This window comes from Ambystoma mexicanum, chromosome 2p (genome assembly GCF_040938575.1).
Source record: "Ambystoma mexicanum isolate Mex_15411 chromosome 2p, UKY_AmexF1_1, whole genome shotgun sequence".
Taxonomy (NCBI): domain Eukaryota; kingdom Metazoa; phylum Chordata; class Amphibia; order Caudata; family Ambystomatidae; genus Ambystoma; species Ambystoma mexicanum.
In genome coordinates this window covers 1,076,189,807-1,076,209,864 of record NC_090923.1, presented here as the reverse complement: position 1 = coordinate 1,076,209,864, position 20,058 = coordinate 1,076,189,807, and the positions used below count along the sequence as shown (strand labels likewise).

The 20,058-nt window shown below is 46.2% G+C and overlaps 1 protein-coding gene across 2 annotated transcripts in view; it reads right to left on the bottom strand.

The window, feature by feature from the left end:
- Nucleotides 1–20,058, bottom strand: part of LTBP3 (latent transforming growth factor beta binding protein 3) — a 542,185-nt gene that overhangs the window by 241,084 nt on the left and 281,043 nt on the right. For both annotated transcript variants that reach the window (XM_069645022.1, XM_069645021.1), the window contains exons 12-16: nt 16,440–16,565; nt 16,224–16,355; nt 15,472–15,600; nt 11,971–12,090; nt 11,433–11,558 (exon numbers count right to left, since the gene is read on the bottom strand). In XM_069645022.1, the coding sequence (XP_069501123.1) occupies nt 11,433–11,558; nt 11,971–12,090; nt 15,472–15,600; nt 16,224–16,355; nt 16,440–16,565 (633 nt within the window). The remainder of the gene's footprint in view (nt 1–11,432; nt 11,559–11,970; nt 12,091–15,471; nt 15,601–16,223; nt 16,356–16,439; nt 16,566–20,058) is intronic.

Below are 20,058 nucleotides of genomic sequence, written 5' to 3'. Positions count from 1 at the left end.
GGAAGACTCACAGAAAATATACATGCTTGTAGGTAGTTTTATTACAGAAGCGTGATTATCCGATGGAATCTTCCCTATATTATGCTCTGTGTCGAAGTGCCCCGTTTATCTGAGTTGGTGGATGGTAGTATCGCGGGGCACTTCGTCATAGAATAACGATTGTCACTCTGGTCCCATTATGAAAATCGAGGAGCAATGTTCCTGATGGCCCGCATTGCCGGAAGGCTTGGCTCACCTTTTGTTGGTGATGAATTTGCTCTGTGATTCAGCTGAACCAAGAAACCAATAGGGGGACCTGAGTTAGCCAGCTAACAGTGTAAAGAACAAGAGGGAGTCGGGCACTCCAGCATGGTCGACCTGGTTCTCAAAGCTGCTGACCAGATCTATCTAGGCCCAGAGAACTACGACTCCTAAGTTCCTCATGCAAAATGGCCTCACTTGATCCCCATTCCACCAAAGGGTGGTTTCACAGAGGTTCCAAAATCCCATGAAACCTCAAGGACTCGGTTAATAGGTGGTTGCGGAAGAAGGGAGAGTTGCTTCGGAGCTAGGTGGTGAGCGGAAGACAAGCAGCTGGGAAAGGAGCTGAGGGCAGTTGACTGGAGCAGAGCCTCTGGAACCTGGGAAGAGCAGGAGGCAGAAGGTTGGAGGAGGGACCCGGAAGGCTTGGGTAAGGAGGAAAGAGCAGGTACAGGAAAGACCTAGTAGGCAGAGTAAAGGCACACCTACAAGGTGTTAATAATCTCAGTGGGCAGGATGGAGGTGTACCTGGGAGGCTGGGGGAAGGAAGATCGAAAAGGTAGCAGCGAGAGGGGAGACATAGAGAACAGTTTTGGTTTTAGGTAGGTAAAGTGCCCAAAGTGGTGTAGAAGTGGCAAAAAGGGGTGAAGAAGATGGGAACGTCGAAAAAGACTTGTGTTGTGAGATACAGGCTCAAAGGGGTGAACATGGTGGGAGAGTTTGAAGAGATTTGGACTATTTTACGGGGTGTGACAGAGGGGCCCAAAGTGGTGAAAGTGGGGCGGAGGTTAAACAGCTATTGAAATAAATGGTTGAGGATGGATAGATAAGGAAAGAACAGGAGATTGAAACAGAGGGGGCATTGAAGTATTGAAGGTAGTGAACGGGAGGAGAAACCATGGGAAGTTGGAAAAGCAGGTGAGAGAAAAGTGTGAAGGAGGAACACATTGGGTATCTTCCAGGAAGTGAAGGAGTGTTAGGGAGAATTCTCAAAAATGTGCTAATATTCTTCACCTTACAGACCTCCAGCAACTTTGCTGAATTTTGAGGACTTGATTTCTTTACCTGGAGAAAGTGTGACCCTTTTTTCCCACTCTTTCATGTATTTTGATGTGTGTTTTACTCTTGTGTTCTTTGATTATGGAGTTTTAGACAACCCCATTGGCATCATCTTTTCATGTGTATCACACAGCATCCTCAGTGCAGTGGCACAGGGAAGCATTTCAGGCTTTCCCAAGGTTTAAATACCTTCTCTGGGATAAACTACTGTTTCCCAGAGAATGTAAAGTGAAATTGACTTTACTAGTCTTTTCAAATTCCTAGACCCATCACACCCTATCTTACAATAGAGTGCTGGAGGGGATACCTAGTATCCCCTGTGTCTAGATACTCATGTAGCAGTCAAATGCTAACCTTTCCTATCGAAATGGCTGGTGACAGTGGTTTTACAATGAACTACCATGATTTTTCCCGACCGCGAACACCGGTAGCGTTAAATCGCGAGAGCCATGTTTTTCAAGATGGTGTCTGAGCCCCCTTTGTTTAAACAGGTCCCGGTCTTCTTTTTTCGCCATTTCTTTTTGGAAAGGTCCTTCTAGAGTTTGTCTCTGCGCGCCAAACCAGGTTTGGTCCCTTTGTTTCATCGCCTTGGCGAGCTTCAAGACTGAAGACCACCTCTGGCGCCCAAGTGTCTGGGGTGGGCACTAAAGTGAGGGAGGTGCCCGAAACTCCCTTCGCTTAGTCTCCTAGGAGACCCAAATGCACTCTGGCATGATTGGCTGGCTGACTGTCCGGCAAGAACAGCCACCCTGCTGGGTGAGTGGCAGCAAGGCTGTAATAAATGGGAGGGAACTGGATAAAAGGCGAGTCTCTTGGCTTGGAAGGCAGAGTCGACCACTGGAACGAAAGAACCGAAGATGAGCTTGAAGAGGATGGCTGCTGCAATGCCTGGACTGTTGGTTTGCCCGGTGAAGGCTTGCTGCAGATCCAAATCGCCAAGTTCATCTCGACAGAGAAGCCCTGCAAGGACGACTTCTCCCTTTGAGTTGGTGGGACCAATCAACTCGTAGGCCACCTGGATACCATTCTCGGAGCTGGTTGTATTTTCCTCAGAGTGCTGCAAGAAACCGAATAACCAGGGAGGGACACCAGTTTGTGTGCTTGACTACAGTTACCGGAATTGAAGATTTGCCAAGTGCCAGCTTTGACCAGTCCAAATGCAGGAGTCCCCCGACGTCCTCCCTCTTGTCGTCATGACTGAGGCTCAGGAACAGCGATAATTGCAGGAACTGCCAGGAACAGAAGTCTTCAGCGGCATCTTTTTCTTCTTTGTATGGGACTGTGAAAACCTGACCGAGAGAACTTACCTCTCATTGCAAAAGTGCTTGGAACTTTGGGAACTTGCAGACCTAGTCAGCTTGTGACCCAACATATGATTCTTTTACAAACTACCTCTGAGAACTTTGGCAAATACTTATAACTGACTGTTGAATAGATTAATATGTGTTTAACCAAGAAATCTCGAGTGTAAGAGTTTATTTGAATACTTGTGATTGTAGACCTCTATGTAACATCCTTACAGCTCACATTCTGTCTTGAGACAAAGGAAAGGGGCAGAGATTGCCTGCTGGGAAACCCAGCAGCCAAACTCTAAACAAAGGAATTACACAAGCATAAGTGAGGACAAGAACATTAACAGAAATATCAAGGGAAGAATAGGAAGTCAAAGTAAGTAAGGTTCAGGACACAGACCAGGAATGAAAGAGGAAAAGCAAGATTAAAGGAATCTAAGTGCAATCGTACAGGATAATGGAACTGCAGACTAGAAACTAAGTACCAGAAATCAAGGAACAGTGGCCTGAATTATAGACCAGGAACAAGAAAACTCAGGACTGAAACTCTGGACAAGAAAAAACAGGACTGAGCTGTAAATTGGTAACAAGAAATTCAAGAAACTGTAAATCTGTACTGGAATCGGAAGGGCAGGACTGCAGACATAACAAGGAACTCAGGGCTGGAAACTTGGAAGCTAAAGGCAGGTAACACAGACTATGGGCATAGAACAATGAACTTCAGGCAAGGAACAAGATAATAGGTGGTAGAGAGTAAGGGCTGCACAGGGAACAGAAGACTTCAAGCAGGGCAGCAGGGATGCAGTGCAGGAAGCACAGAGGTGCAAGGCAGACGTTAAGGGGATGGTAGGTAGAGTAGCAGGGCTGCAAGGCAGGGAGCACAGGGCACCGGAACAGGAGCAGGCTCTGGAAGCAACAGGAAACAGTAGAAATCAAAGGATCAAAGCACAAAGGGCTGGGAGTGAACTCAGGCAGCTGCTTAAATACTGACCGCCCTGTGAAGTAGCAGACTTATTAGCAGCACCTGGAGCACCACAAATGAAGGTAATCTGCCTCCTCCCTCTATGGTCCTGGGAAAGGGAAAGCAGAACTGATCTCTAAGGCTTCTTGGGATTGTGGTTCTCAGACTGCTGCATAGGAATAGCCAGGGAATGAGAACTGCCACAAGCTGCAATTAGGGATATGTAGTTTGTGATGAATGAGTTGCAAATATTCCACAAAGGGTTCCAATAAGTGCTTCAGTGGCGCAGTCATGACAGGCTCCTGTAACCTTGATAGCTTTCCCAGCGGTCATTTACAATGTCCATATTTTTATCAAACCACATTTCATAGGGTATTTGCACACTCTGGTTTCTCAGGCTCCCGTAACGTTGATAGCTTTCTCAGCCGTTAATCACCACATTCGTACCTTGTAACAATATGTTCTCTGTTGGGTTTCTCAGGCTCCTATAACCTCGGCTTTCCCTGTGGCTACTCGGGTTACCTCAAACGATATGGTCTCAGCGTCTCTTACCGGCCTACTGGCCAACCACAGCTCATTTGTGGTTGCACCACCAGATGAGACGTGAGTATTTCCATCTCTGCTCCATCTCCAACCTCGGCTCCTCGATCAGGTAGAATGCCAATCCTCACGCGCTCGGCTCACCGCTTGCTCGCCCTCTCTGCAGCCACTGGCTTTGCGGCCCAGTGTGGATCCGCCCCGCCAGGACATCAATGATGCGGAGGCTCACCTCTGCGTAGCAGTTCTCTTCCCTCCATAGGAGTTTCCTCTCTTATACTCATCAGAGGAATAAACAGAACAGTGTCCTTCTTTGCTGACTGTGGCTTTCAGGCTGTGTTCAGCAATGCCTGTAGCCAATACATGTAAAGAAGGATCTTTGTACAATATAGTTGTTGCAGGAGATATTAAAGTCTTTTCCACATCCATATATGCAGATCAGGTGGTTTGGATGGGAGTTCTGCTCCGGAAAGTCCTTTTCCCCAAGAGGAGTCACTCCAAGTGAGGCCTCGCTTGCCCAGACCCCTAGCAAGGGTCTTGCGTAGCAGGCTCACCTACCTAGCCTCAAAAGGGGTGGCACCCCTCTGGGTAGAAGGGATGAGTTGCCCAGATTCATCACAGCAGAGAGAGAGATTGGAGCAGGTGGCTGAAGGATCACAACCCTGACAGAGAACAAGGAAGAGGGGAACCTAGTGAGAACCCTGTACCAGCGTTAGGGCAATCTCCTGTTCTCCTCTAGTTAAAATCCCTCTTTGAAGGCTTGCCTCTCATTGTTAGGGGAGTTTTCCAAAAGTCCTATTGGTAGTTAGACTTTAGTAAGCTATCCCAGTGGTTTGTAAATCTCCAACTCTTAGTATCAGTCCGTACTACCTTAGGACCATGGTAGTATGGCAGAGCAGTCAGGCTTATCTTAACAGGACGATGTGAGCTGTAGGCAAGTACTCCAAATCTTAGCTAGGGAGACACAGCAAAAAAGCACTTACACATAGAGTTCAGTAAAAGATATATATTTATTATATTTACACAAGAATCACTTTAAATACTTCAGACGGTAACATTAGAACACTTTGGAATACTAGATAATACACTGCAAATGGCACTTTCACTTTTGTGTTTGTGGTTACATTAGTAGCAATGTTTGAAAGGGAAAAGACAAGGATTCCGTATCATCGGTAATTGCGCATTCATGCGGTTTTCAACAGGTTATAAAGTAATGCATTTACTCTGCAAACACATATAGAAAAGTTAGTTAAAGGAAGGAAAATAAGTGGTTAGTGCAACATGAGCTTAGTTCAAGGTTCTAGAGACTGTTTCTTTGCCTGACAAGTCCTTTAAGTCCAGAAAAAGCAACCCTAGCTAAAGGCAGTTCGGAGAGGGCTTGAAGTCTTGGCAAACTGCAAATAATGAAGAGCTCCTGCTCCGAAAAACAGACTCGTAAAGGGGACACAAGCAGCAGATTGGGTCAGAATTAAGAGGGAGTTGCCCTGGACACCTCTCAGTGCACTCCAACACTCTGGAGCGGCTTCTCGAAATCAGGTGAGCAATACCTGTTTCCCCACAGTATCTTGAATTTGAAAAAAGTGTTTGTGTTGGCTCCTCCACGATGTGGCACCTCTGGACCCGATTTCCGTTTTCCTTGGTCTGGTGACGAAAGGCTGGACAGTGTCTTCCAGTAGCAGTCTCGAGGGGGTCCTGTGGCACGACTTTCAGCAACTTCTTGATTCACTCTGATGGGGGAGCAGGTGCAAGTGGGTCTATGATAACTGGCCTAAGCCTTGCCCACCTGGTGCCTTCCTGGCTGCCGCTCTTTTTCCACACTTAAGGAGCCCTCCAGCCTCTCTTACTTTGCAGATGGGGAGCAGGTACAAGTTGGTCTAGGTCACCTGGCCTAAGCCTCGCCCACCTGGTGCCTTCCTGGTTGCTGCTCTTTTTCTCCACATAAGGAGCCCTCCAGCCTCTCTTCCTTTGTAAAGGGGGAGTAGGTGCAAGTGGGTCTAGGTCACCTGGCCTAAGCCCCGCCCACCAGGCTCCTTTCTGCTTACCAGTCTTTTTCCCCACTTAAGGAGCCCTCCAGCCTCTCTTCCTTTGCAGATGGGGAGCAGGTGCAAGGGGTCTAGGTCACCTGGCCTAAGCCCCGGCCACCTGGTGCCTTCCTGGTTGCCTCTCTTTTTCCCCACTTAAGGAACAGCCTCTCTTCCTTTGCAGATAGGGAGCAGGTGCAATCGGGTCTAGGTCACCTGGCCTTAGCCCCGGCCACCTGGTGCCTTCCTGGTTGCTGCTCTTTTTCCCCACTTAAGGAACAGCCTCTCTTCCTTTGCAGATGGGGAGCAGGTGCAATCGAGTCTAGGTCACCTGGCCTAAGCCCTGCCCCCCTGGTGCCTTCCTGGTTGCTACTCTTTTTCTCCACATAAGGAGCCCTCCAGCCTCTCTTCCTTTGCAAAGGGGAAGCAGGTACAAGTGGGTCTAGGTCACCTGGCCTCAGCCCCACTCATCTGGTATCTTCCTGGTTGCCCCTCTTTTTCCCCACTTAAGGAGCCCTCTAGTCTCTCTTCCTTTGCAGATGGGGAGCAGGTGCAAGTGGGTCTAGGTCACCTGGCCTAAGCACCACCCACCTTCTTAGCCCTACCTCTTCCTTCCTTCTCTTAACTCTTAGATCAAGGGTGTCTCTCGCCCGGGCATCCGAAGCGAAGGGCAGAGAAAGAAAAGGGCAATTCCTTTTTGGACCTGTTGAGACCAGGAGGACCCAGGGCCTGAACCCCTGCTCAGATAGCAGGTAAGCATGCTGTAATGTTGTATGCCGTTCTCATGGTCCCTCCCCCTTCTCGTTTGCTTTTGTTTCCTGCCTTCTCTTACTCCTGTCTATCCTGCTTCCCATCCCTCTTAGTCCTCTCCCTCTGCGCCCCCCTACATCATACCACTGCAGGAGTTTGGTCTTGATACACTATTGCTCTCGCATCACTGTGTTGTTGAAAATGCTTGGTTTTGACCTTGTGGACTCTCGACTCTTGTATCATGCTGTGCCATTTTCATCCTGAATCCTGTTGTACCTTCGCTGTTCCCTGCAACATTACGTGTTATCACGGACTCTGCAACTGCATTAGTCTCTCCCCACTTGCCTCTCCACTCTCTCTCACTGCTCACTCTGTTCTCTCCTCTTCTCCCCTTCTTCCTTTTCCCTTTCTCCTCTCCCCCTTTCCCTTCCTCTGTGTACTTACTCTATCAGAATTGTCCTTGGACATAGTATAAAAACTACATTGTTTGTCGCCCCCCTCTCGTTTCTCTTCCTCCCCCTTCCTCTCCAGCACTATCTGAAATGTCGTCAGGCCTAGTATGATAGTCGCTTGTTTTGTTCCTCTCCTTCCTTCTCTTCCCTTTCACCCACTGTTCTTGTAATCCTCCAGCTCTTACAGAAATGTCATCAGGCCTAGTACGTTAGACGCCTGCCTGTTCCTTTTCCCTTCCCAACCACCTCCTCCCTCCCTTATCTGTGTCTTAGCTCTTGCACTATCTGAAATGTCGCCAGCACTATCTGAAATGTCGCCAGGCTGAGTACGATAGTAAATTTCACATTCTTATTGTTCAAGGCCTTGTAAGAATGTTCACTGTTTGTATTTTTCCCTTGTTCCCTCTCTTGCCTTTAAGCACTTTGAAACACATTGTGTATAGGCGCTATACAAATAAACTATCATATCATATCTGTGGTTTTGGCACCTTTTCAGTCACACGAACAAAGAACATGGATCACCCAGTCAATCTTCGTCGCTTCCTGCAGTCCCACACTCTGGTGAGGTGGTTTGGGTGAGTTGGATCGGATCTCTGGAGTATCCTTAAAGGTTCCGCAGCTCTGGAAACTCCTAAGACCTTGGGTGATGGCTTGTTTCAAAGTTCAATTTAGGACCGGTTGTTCCCACCAGACAAAGGGAAGGAGTCATCCTCTGTGGAGCTCCTCTGTTGCATAGAAAACGGGGTCAAGACAGCAGGGACCGCTTCACAGTGTTGCAAAGGGTCTGCAGGCGTCTCTGGTTGTCTTCTTCTTTGGTTACTTCTGTTTCCAGTGATCCACTTGCTCTGCACTCCAGAAGCCTCACCTTTCATACAGTTTTCAACACCCCTCTGCAATCTCTCTCAGCATTTTAAAGAAAGGGGTGTTTGGCTGTCCAATCAGGACAGCCATTCCCCCTTTGGGAGCTGATCCTATTCAGGCACTCTGGCAGACAAAGGACAGGACGGTGGAGGAGTCCTCCCCCACTTCCTGCCTTCCCATACACTCTGGAGCCTTGGCAGGGATACCTACTGGTTCGCGCCAAAGGCAAAATGCACACACATACCTCCTCCTCCCAGAATGGTAGAAGGGCTAACAAAGAACAACCACGCTAGTAATGGCAAGAAAGAAGGGAGGCCCCAAGTTGGTACTTGGGTGCCCCTATTGTGCAGTACCGGGGCTATGGACATAGCCTGCGGTATATAAAATACACAATAGTTGGTAGAAAACATCCACTGCCACCAGCCATAACTAGGTGATTGTCTATGTGATTAAAACTTCACAGGAGCAGAGAGAAGGGGCATACTAAGTATCCCTTTGGCACTTCACTGAAGGTGGTGTGCGCCAATTTCTCAGATTATAGAGTTTTGGGGGAGACACCAAGTATCGCTCTATCCTGTATCCTAGCTCAATCTTGCTAACTGTAGTTCAAAGAGTCCACAAGAATGAATGAGTGGAAAACGGCTCCACTCATTCAGGATTTAGAGAAAAAGGTCCAGCAGTCTGGCAGAAAGTGCTGGGGTCTTACTAGGAGAGGGGATGAAGCACAATAATGATAAACCTCCCTAACACTCATTACCCTTATTATGGAATCCACCCACAAAGCTCCAATCACGGTGCTGGGAGTCAAGGAGAAAAGACCCTGAGAACTGTAGGAAACAGGGTATGTGAAACCTTAAACCACAAACTGCGAACACATGAGAAAAGACCCATAGAAAGGTGGGAAAAAAGGGTGCAGGACTGCTGCCCCACTGAGGAGATGAATCACCCTGGAAACATTTAGTTTAATTAAGACACTATGGGCCAGGTTTTCAAAAGGTAGCGCAAATAAAAGGAGGGTAGAGAATGTGATTGTTTCATGTGCGCAAGTTTCAGATTTGCACTGGTCACTTATTCTCAAAGTCAATTCTTAACTTAACCCAGCCAAGATCTAATTCATCCTCATCAGTCCCCCTGCTAAACAACAACTTGGCCAACAATTGCTCAAAGACATGCGCCTAGAAGGATTTAATCTGCAATTCTCTGATTCAGCAAAATCCTTAGGCTTCGCCTCAGCCTGCCCTTCCAGAAACAAATAGGCAAGAAGGCCCAAACAGCCTAGTTCCAAATCTCCACCCTTTACAAAAGCAAACCCTTCATTCTGCTACAGGCCTTTCGGACTGTAGTGAAGGCCATTGCGATCTCGCACATCGATGGGGGAAATGCCCACCTGACAGGGCTCCCAGTCTTTCATTTGGCTCCCCTAAAAGCAGTCCACTACAGTGCAGCACGTTTTATTACGGGTGCGTGCAAATGTGACTCAATCACTCCCATCCCACGCAAACTATATTGACTTCCTCTCCAGGCCGGGATACTGTTCAAGACTGCATGCATCATCCACAAAGCAGTCACTGGTAACACATTAGCGTACCTGCCAGCTAACCTGTACATTTTTGCTGGGCACCGCTCCTTGTGCAGCAAATCGACCATCTGGCTTGAATCACAACTCTTCTGCAAAGAGGAGAACCGCAAACAACCCTTCTCTTGTCACACACCCACCCTATGGAACTCAATCCCAGTATCGACTTGGAATGTACCCACAATTGTTCTATTTCGCAAAACTCTCATCAAAACATGGCTTTTTCAACAACTCATGAACATGGACTAATTCCAATAGACTCACAGAACGCAACTCACAGTACTGGGCTACTGTTAAAAAGATGCCAACCCAAATGCTGGCTGCTCAAACCTTGAACGGCGCTCTGCTGCTCTCACTTTAAACAATAAAATAAAAATAGGTGACCTGCTCCTTTCAGGAGGGGCTGGGCAGTGGCTCAACGATGCACTGTCCAGTCCACTTGCATTAGCAAACGGGTGCCGTAACCGCAACACAATGCCGGAGGATCTGGTTGTGAGCTAACTAATAATCACATGGACAGGGACCAGCACTTCCATACCTAGAACAGCTTTCTGTGAACTACCATACCTGACCGCAGGCTACTTATAGTTCTGTGACGAAGCCTACTTTTGTAAGGTAGCCGCACTGAGTACATCCATTGATTGGAAATTGCTCTGCACATGGGGATTTCCCCGAATGATGATTTTGCTGGGCTACTAGTAAATAAGACACAATACAGATTTGGCTGTGTATGCTAGAAACTGTATTTCGTCCTGATGAAGGCTGAATACTTGTGACACCGCAGTGGGTGAAGAGATGGCCGAAACACACCCTGTTGACCTTTTATATACAGCTACCAACAGCACTGCTTACGTTAGGGCAGGTTTAACACAAAAGAATAAAAGGAATTGAAATAGGACACTGGAAAATACCAGGGTCTGGATCTTCTGTCTGAAATAGATATGTGTTGTTATCATTGTTTAAAACATTGAGTGAAGGCTCTGCTGTGGCTAACGAATGTGTAGAAATGCATTGTTTAAAAAAAAAAAAGAATATATGTGTTGTTTCGGTACAAAATAAAAAACAATGTTTTTACGAGAAATTGAAAAACTCTGATACTGGTCTAAAAAACTAAAGGTGGGGAGTGTGACATAATAGCCATGGTGATTTGTTGTTTTTTTGCATATATTATACCTGGATGGCCAAGGCTCACCAGGAACCCTTATTAGAGATACAGTCCACTTGCATGCATTAGTGTCAGGAGTACGCTTAATTAATTTCTGCACATTCCGTTTCTGAAATCGGGATTCACTTTTAAATGCACAGAAATGCCCCTTGATATGCGCAAAGGGGTGAAAAAGGGCATCTGAATCAGCGCATCCAAGTTGCACTCGTTCAGATGCCCTTTGTGAATAGGCCTGCTCCTTTTTTTGGCATAAGGGATGAGTTGCGCTAGCGCTAATGCAACTTATAACTTGCGCCAAAAAATGTTTTGAAAATCTAGCCCCATTTGTTTATTTTGGTCACTACTGTACACATTTAGTAATACAATTCTTTGTTAACCAAATTCCCATGTCTATCCTATTTGTCGATCAATGTCCGCTGCGTGACATCTCACTGAAGCTGGATGGGAAGATGATAGCATGGCCAAACTATGAAAGATCAAGTTCAGAAAAACATTAAGATTAAGGGCAATTTACTTACCAGTGCACTTTTTGGCATCTGTGGATAGTTCAAAACCTGCTCGACAGGAGCAGCGATAGGACCCAGGTATATTCTCGCACCAGCCATTCTGGCAGACTGTGCCATCCTCAGCACACTCGTCCACGTCTGTGCCATCCGGTGTACGGTGGGGAAAGGCAGATACAAGCATACTACATTAGGTACGTCACAAAAAAGCGGGCCAATAAAAACTATAGAAAGACTATGAAGAAATTAGAAAATTGGAAAATATAATGAGCGAAGTGAGAATTAGGTAACAAGATTTTAAGGACATCCTACTACGAGCATCCTTACACCAAGGCAGTGTGAGTAATGCCTAGTGCATTTGTCTACATGCCCATATTATTTGTTCAGGTGTCATAGACCCGTGGCCAGTTGAGTATTCAAGTTCCCACTACTGTGCAGAATCCATACGGCAGTGCGGGATTTGCAATTCCAGACTGAACATGCTGAGCCAGTAAAATAGTGCTCCGGTATCAAGCGTCAAAGTAGTCAAGGGCATAGAGAGTGCTGCACTCACCGTTGCACTCGCCAGCCTGGCTGTAATATCCCTCATTACAAGGGACACACTTATAGCTGCCCGGTATGTTCTCACATTTTCCATCAGCGCAGGTTTTGGGATCCTGGCATTCATCAATATCTAGAGTAAAATTCATTAATGTACACATGTTAAAATAAAATAAAGGAACTCGATGTTTTGTTTCGAACGTACTTAACATTTCCTGCCTCTTGATTGGATTAGTGACTGGAGATAACTTCAGTTCCCTTCAGAACTCTAAGGTGAGATTGTAGGGGGACAAGATCTCGAAATCAATAAATGTAAATAGTCTAGTTGTGAGACTACAAATATAGGGGAACAATTTAAAGTGGCCAAATGGTACTCTGGGATTTTATGAAGCACTCTTTTGCACATGTTAATTGTTTGGGTATTTTGTTGACTGCTCAACGTCGCTGCCTTGCTGTCGATTCACAGTACTAGTTGGCCAGATGGACAAAGAGATCAAATTTCAGATTGAGCAGCTATTTGTCCGGACCCACAAAGAGGGGGATAGGAGTGCCAATCCACCCAGAGGCAATTTGCATATCTACAGAAATGGGGAGTGCTTGGAAGGAAGATGGGGGTCATTACAAGTTTGTTTCTGCCACCTGATATCCCGGAATTTCTGAGATATGACAGGAGGCGGAAAGGACGTTAAACCCCCATTCCATGGAGTCCCAGAGCTCTTTGCTGCAGGTATATCAGTGACCCCCACCGCAAACCTGTAGTTTGCTGGTCTGGCAATACTCCTGGTCACGGAATTACCAGCAATTTTCCCAGACGGGCAAAAGGGCTATACAGATGCTGGACAGTCACATTTATTCAAGAGACAGAAAGACAGAAAGACAGAGAGTAGGTTGGGCTTTTCTACCTCTTGACAGTGCTGCATTTATTCCTGTAATTTCACTGCCCATTTCCCCCCTTTACAATCTCTTCTTTGATTTCATGTTCCCTTCTTACAAGGTTTTTTTCTTTATTCACATAGAACCGGAGGCATTCACTCAACCTTACACTGTACGTTCCCCTTCCCCTATCTGTTTCTATGCTTCTAAAGGGGTAAACACCCCCTGCCCAACACTCCAATTAAAGTTCTTCAACTTCATTATATTTTCAAATCTCTTATTAATTTCACATCTATGCCACAACACATTTTCCCCCAACATTTTATTTTTAAACTTTTATAAATTCACAATTATCAGCCTGATTCATAGATTTTTTTGCGTGAAAAACGCAGATTTGCGTGCCCGAAAATCCCTGTTTGAAGTCTGGGGATTTTCGGGCAGAAAGACGCGCAAATCTGCGTTTTTCACGCAAATAATTCCATGAATCAGGCTATATATTTCCCATCCAAGGGTGAGTTGTACCCTGGAAGAAAAGAGAGTAAGCTTGGAGCTCTTGTTATCCCCAGCTGCAGGGAATAGACATCCTCCCACATAGGACCCAACCCCAAATAGTCTAGGCTAGACTATATGCTGTTGAATGACGTTATCTTAACAGCAGGAATTGTTTTTAGTGCAGTTTACTTGAGTACATTTAAATACCTGAATACTGTCGTACTCGGGACCTCTAGCACCAGACATGAAACCTAGATGGACCTTCATGAATCATGAAAAAGAACAAATCATTTTGCACAAATCACATGTAATGCTAGTCATTCTAGAAATGCTAGAAAATTAATGTTTGTTGACCAGTGTATAGAGTGTGCTTTGCTTTGTGCCTTTGGTTAGTGAGTCGTCATAATGAAGCATTGATATTGATATTTTATTTCTATCGCGCTTGTACGCAAGTGTTTCAGAGCCCGACAAAGCAAGGGAGGGGAACAGGGGAGAACAAAACAGCGATCTTACTAGGCCCAGTGACATTGAGAACGCACAAGTGGATGGGAGAGGTGACGGGGAAAAGTGCATGGAAGGGGGGAGAAGTGGAAAGTGCGAAGCAGAGGAGAAACACATAAATAGTAATGAATAAATAAATAATAAAGACAACAAACAATGGTAGTGCAGCCAGCAATTTGCAAGTGCTAAGTTTAAGGGAGCAGACAGGGTAGGTCTGTTAAGTGCACGAAGAAAAAGGGGGGGCTGTATGGGTACAGACACCGACCCCAGTGCAAGGGGCGGCCAGGAAGCAGTGCGGGAGGGTGGCAGGGTGAGCAGGTACCTGGGCCCGGAGGACAGAGTGTGGCCAGGTGCACGGTGTCAAGAGAGAACAGATTAGCAGGGGCGAGGGGGAGCGAAAGCAGAAGACAATAGGAAGGTCTTGAGGTGCTTCCGGAACCAGAGATGGTTCTCCTCAAGTTTTAGAGTGGCAGGGAGGCTGTTCCAGAGGGAGGCCCCACCCGGAGACAGATCTACCCCCAGCTCATTTCTTTGAAAAACGACTGACCATGAGGAAGTTAGAGGTAGAGGAGCGAAGAGCTTGAGAGGGGAGGTATTTGCAGAGGGATAGCTAAAGGTATTTTGGACCCAGGCCCCAGAAAGCCTTGTGGACAATGCCGAGGGTTTTGAATTTAATCCTTGCATCCACTGGGAGCCAATGGAGAGATTTCAGAGCTGGAGAGATACGATCCCAGGGCTTGAGGCCAAGGACAAGTCTTGCAGTCCTGTTCTGGATTAGTTGCAGAGGGCGGAGAGGAGAGGCAGGAAGATTTAGAAAGAGGCTGTTACAATAGTCCAACCTAGAGAGAACCACAGCTTGGGATACCATGAGCTTCTGGGGGAAGGAGAGGAAGGGCAGAGTACCTCTGAGGGGGTGCAGTAGGAGACTTTTTAGAGACCTCAGAGATGTGGGCGGAGAAGGAAAGGTTGGAGTCGAAGGTGACCCCGAGGTTCTTAGCCTCGCAGGTGGGGGTAGGAGGAGGGCCAAGGGAAGCCGGCCAGAGAGTGAGGGGAAAGGATGGTGAAGGTGTGCTGATGAGGAGGATCTCCGTCTTGCTGGCATTCAGACAAAGATCATTGGCGGCACACCAATCTTGAATGGCAGTTAGGCAATCAGAGATGAGAGAGGGGAGGAGGTGGCCGAGGGCAGCCTGAAAATGAGTTGAGTGTCGTCTTTGTAGCACTGGAAATTTGAGCAGAACATGGCAATGCAGTGGGCGAGAGTTGGCAGGTATTGGTTGAAAAGCCAGGGTGAGAGGTTAGACCCCTGGGGAACACCACAGGTAGAGAGGAAGATAGATGATAGGAAGGACCCAAGCATGGAAAACACAACTTCCTCTATCCCACTAGGATATGCAGGGAACCAGGGCGTTGTGTGATTTATTTTTGTACAATATTTTTATATATGTTATTGTGCTCGATACAAAAAAAGGTCTCTTGTCCCTGGTTGCTAGGCCAATACATATCCCAAAATGCACAACAAGGATTATATTTGCAAGAATAGTTCAGGCAATCTGTGCCACCAAGAACTACATGCAGGCCCAGATACTGAGTGCCGATCCCTCTCTTACAAGTACCTGACCATGCCCCCTTTTCAAGCCATCCTTACCTTCACAGATTGGGGAGTGCCCTAGTTTAAGCTGGTAGCCAGGATAACAGTCACAAGTGTAGTACCCAGGGTAGTTGTGGCAGATGCGGCCTTCCCCACAGATGTTGGGTTTGGAACATTCGTTGATGTCTGCAAAAGTAGAGAGCAAAAATAGATAATTCCTTTGGGAAACAGAAGGAGCTGGAGGTGTACTATAGATCTGCAAGTAGAGTAATGTGGATGTAGAGGGAGATGGGCAGGAAACTCAGGCAAAACAAGGGAACCTCAAAGGAATACACCAGGATTTCCATGGGAATTAAATTGATCTTAAAACAGGTAATTAAAAAAAACACACTTCATATGCAAGGGAAATAAATGAGGATCTGAAGGGAAGTAATCAACAATCTAAAGGGAATTCTGTGTGTATCTCATGAGAAAGAAATATGGATCTAAAGATGTGGATCTGAAGAACAAAAATCCATCAAGCTTAAATGGAGGAGACATGTATCTCTAGGAAATCAAATGTGGACCTGAAGAGAAACAAACATGGATCTGACGGGGGGGTGGAGGGGCGAGGGAGGAGGGCTGAGGGAGGTAAAGATGTGGATCTCAGAAGTGGGATCTGAAAAAGGAAAAATGTCTTCAAAGTGAAACAAATTGAGTTCTGCAGGGAAGCAAGCATGGCTCCACAGGGAAATACACAGGACCCTCAAAGGAAAGGAATAGATGGGTAGGGAGGCGCTAAGCCATCAGAGCATCCTTTAGGTACTCACCAATGCAGGAGCGCATGCCATGCTGCAGCTGCACTCTATAACCTCGATTGCAGTTGCAGTTGTATGAGCCCACTGTGTTCATGCACATGCCTTTCCCGGTGCCGCAGGGCTCACTCTCGCACTCGTTCACATCTGCAATACAAAGGTACGGGAGGGTTAGAGACAGCATAGAACTGCTGTTGCCTGAGAGACATGGGGTCTCAAGTCACAACTCACCGACGCAGTACCTCCTCTGGGGGTGTGGTTGGTAGCCTGTGTGACAAATGCAGAAGTACCCTGAGGGAGTCCAAATGCACTCCCCGTGTCCACAGATGTTCCGGTTCAGCTTGCACTCATCTGTCTCTGGAAATAATAATATGAAAAGACTTTGATTCAAGTTGCCAAAGACCAAGATTTAAGGGGGAGAAGGGATGGTGATGTGGGAATTTGGGCACTTCTGTCTAATTTATGGAGAAATGAGTTTCAGACCTACCCACCCCCGCTTGTATGTATGACAAGTTCTGCTGACCACGTAATAATCCAGTATACTTACCTAATCATAGGGCACGATTTAGAGTGTTGGATCTGAGGAGCTCATGTGGCAGATCCTGGCCCTGCATCCAGCCCAGGAAGGCAAGAACAGTATCCATTTTGTTTTCCACAAAGTGTAGGGTGGAGGATCAGGTGAGGCAATATGGGATGGTGAAAATGTTGGGGTCTGGTGGCCTCCCTCCGCATTTTACAGCAACAAAAAGATTAAGAAACGCATTGAAAAAATGTCCGGTCAAAACTAATTGAACTAGAAGGATCACCCTCATTTTCATACTGGGTTGCCATATGTAGCCTATAGGTAGGAACCTGTCTCATCTATAGGCCTGTCATAGAGTGCATGGGGAAGAGCACTGATATGGTTAGTCAAAACGAGGCAAAGGGGGTGTTCTGACCTAACTTTAATAATAGCCCCGGAGGCTTGTTGTTGGCTTTTTGGTGTCCAGGTCCTTTATTTGTCTCCAGCAAGGCATTATATATGTGCTGGCTTAGAAGCCCATAGGGCTACCAGAACAGGAATACTACAAACCTGCCATATTTTGTCCTTGGGTGAGTTTCCTCAGCTAAGCAATGTGCCAGTGTTTTACGGACTGGTGGCAACTTTATACTTTTTATGTGGTTGCATAGTGGTATAGCCTTTTTTGCAACAATGGTCGCCACTTTCAGCCGGTAGAGGAGCAGCATTGTTACCCGAAACTTTTAAATCTTGGGACCTGCCTACTGTCTTCGCAGTCCTTGATTGTGTTTCAGGCACAGTTCACAAAGGTTTTTCTGTATGAATGGAATACAGTTTGATTTAGGTGAGGTCTCCAAGACACCGTAATCCACATTCCTTTCGGTTTGGTGGCAGCCAATTATTTGAAGGGTGCATGGGATGTGATTGGCGGCCTGGTGTCAAACCAGCTGTGTTTGTGTGTGTGCAATTGTTTGAAATGTGCTAGTGTCACCCCCAGCTGTGTGTCTGTTTAAGTGTGTCTGTCCATGCATAACTGTGGAGTCCCCACGCCACTCACTAGGCTACTACTTGGAACGATGTCCAAGTCCTTTCCTCCTTCACGTAAACCACCACAGCATTGGATGACCCCTTTGCTTCTTTCTTCTCGTTGTCTTTTATGTCAGGACGAGCGTCGGTGAAGGAAAACACAATCACCTTAGGATCTCGCTTCTCTAATGTCTCTAGCTAGATACTTCTTATGACTCTTCTTTATTCCTGGCTAAGCAACAACATTTTACTGAGTTCCTGGTCTTCTCCTCTTCTCACCGTCATCACCTGTTCCAGGTTCTAAACTGTATCCCATCTCCTCCCTCTTCCGATTCCTATCCGCCTCTAACTTTGCTAACTATTTATCTTCTATGGTGACATTTCTTCGTTCTTCTAGCTGTTCTTTCTCGTGCCCTGAGTCTTGACCCTCTCTTTCAGCTGCTAGGTCTGCTTTCCATCCCCTTTCTGCTGTTGATATGACTCCCGTTCTCTCTCAAGCCCTACTGCCGCTCCTTCTGAACCGGTACCATCCGACTTAATTTCTAAAGCCTATACTTTTTTTTATTCCTTACCTTACTGTGCTTTGTTACTCCTCATTATTGTATACCACACACAAACAAAGTGTATACTACACACTTCTTGTTCTTATGCCTGTTTTATGGAAGAATGAGGGAGCAATATTTAAATCTATTTGATATCTCAGCGATGTTTTAATTCTATGTAAGCTATTGGACATCGACTTGGCCACTTTTGCTGTATCTAGTAACATTTTTAGAGCTTGGGCAAAAAGAAGAACGCTTGTAATTTCACTTGTTCCACATGGATACACAGAAACATGAATGACAGCTAGCCCTCATGGTTGATGCTATTTGTATGAAATGTAATGTTTTTATTATAGGGTACCGATAGCCACCCTATATTTAAGATGAGTCGGCTTCCCATAGGAACACCTCCTTATTCTATCGTTAATAACGTTTGATTCGGGTAATAGTTTTGGCTGAAATTTCGAAAGAGATTAAAAACCTGCGGTCCCCCCAGACAGCAAAGTTTCGTAAAGATTTGTTAACAAATTAAAAAGTTATTAAGCATCAAAAAAGATGTATTTTTCCAAAAGTGCGGCCTACTTCCCAATAATTTTCCCATAGACAAACAAGGTACATTTTTTCCAAAGTGCACAGCCCAAACAAATGGACGGATTTGGACCAGGTCTGAAACAACTTGGGCACGGCGTGTTGACTTGTGATCCATGCATTGTTTGGTGTTATTGCGTGCAGTAGTTTTTTAAATATTTGATGGAGAAGGGGGTGCACCTTCCCAAAAATAGATAGAGATATCGCTGGGATTTACCCAAAAGCGGGTTTTTTTTTACAAATAAAACGACTGCCATCTTGTTTTTCTCTTGATGCGAGAGATATCCGCGGCTATAGCCGAGTATACGCGAAAAATGAAACGCAGGGAAAAAGCTATTTACAGGTAAAAAAACATGCACATGCCATCAGGTTAGAGGTGGGGGGTGGCTAGAGGTCACCAAGAGAAATTTGGGATTTGGAGGGGTTCTACGGACTGATTTTGCAACACAAAGCTATTTGTAACCTCAGCTATAGCCTCGAATAGCCGACATCTCACAGTAAACTGCGTCACAGAAACAGTGTGGGTTGTGGGGGAAAGGGAGAGAGCAGGGGAGGTGATGAGGCCATCCGGAGACTGGGGGAGCTGGCACACATGAGGGACTTGATGAAAGCCTGGGGCAAAGGAAATCATGTTTTTGTCCGTTTTTCTGATATTCACGGCTATAAAGGACTATGGATTTTTTTTAAAGATATTTTTACAGCTATAGTGATGTCTGTGGTGAAAAATCATTGGCCATGGCCAGTGACACGATCGCCATCCAGGTTTTTCATGCATGCAGTGACCAGGACAGACCCAGCTTAGCTTCAAAGTGAGGAAGGAGCCAGCCTCCTCAGGCCATTTTGCCCAATAAATGAGCCAAAGTTACTAGACCACTTAGAGGAATGGGTTGGCTCTTTCCTTCCTTTGAAGCTAAGCAGAGTCAGTCCCAGTTACTGCATGGATGGGTGACCGAATGGGCATCCAAATTATTTTATTTTTTAAAACCGTGCTACTGTCAATCCTTGATAGTTTTGCACTCAGAGACCATTTGTTGCCTTTTCCTGAATTGCATACTGGTAGTTGTAGTCTCCCAGTCAATAATAATTTAAAAAAAAATAGATATTTGTACAGCAACAGTGGGTTTCCCATCCCAGCAGTAACTGAGACAAACACGGCTTAGCTTCAAAGTGAGGAAGGGGTCAGCCCCCTAAGGAC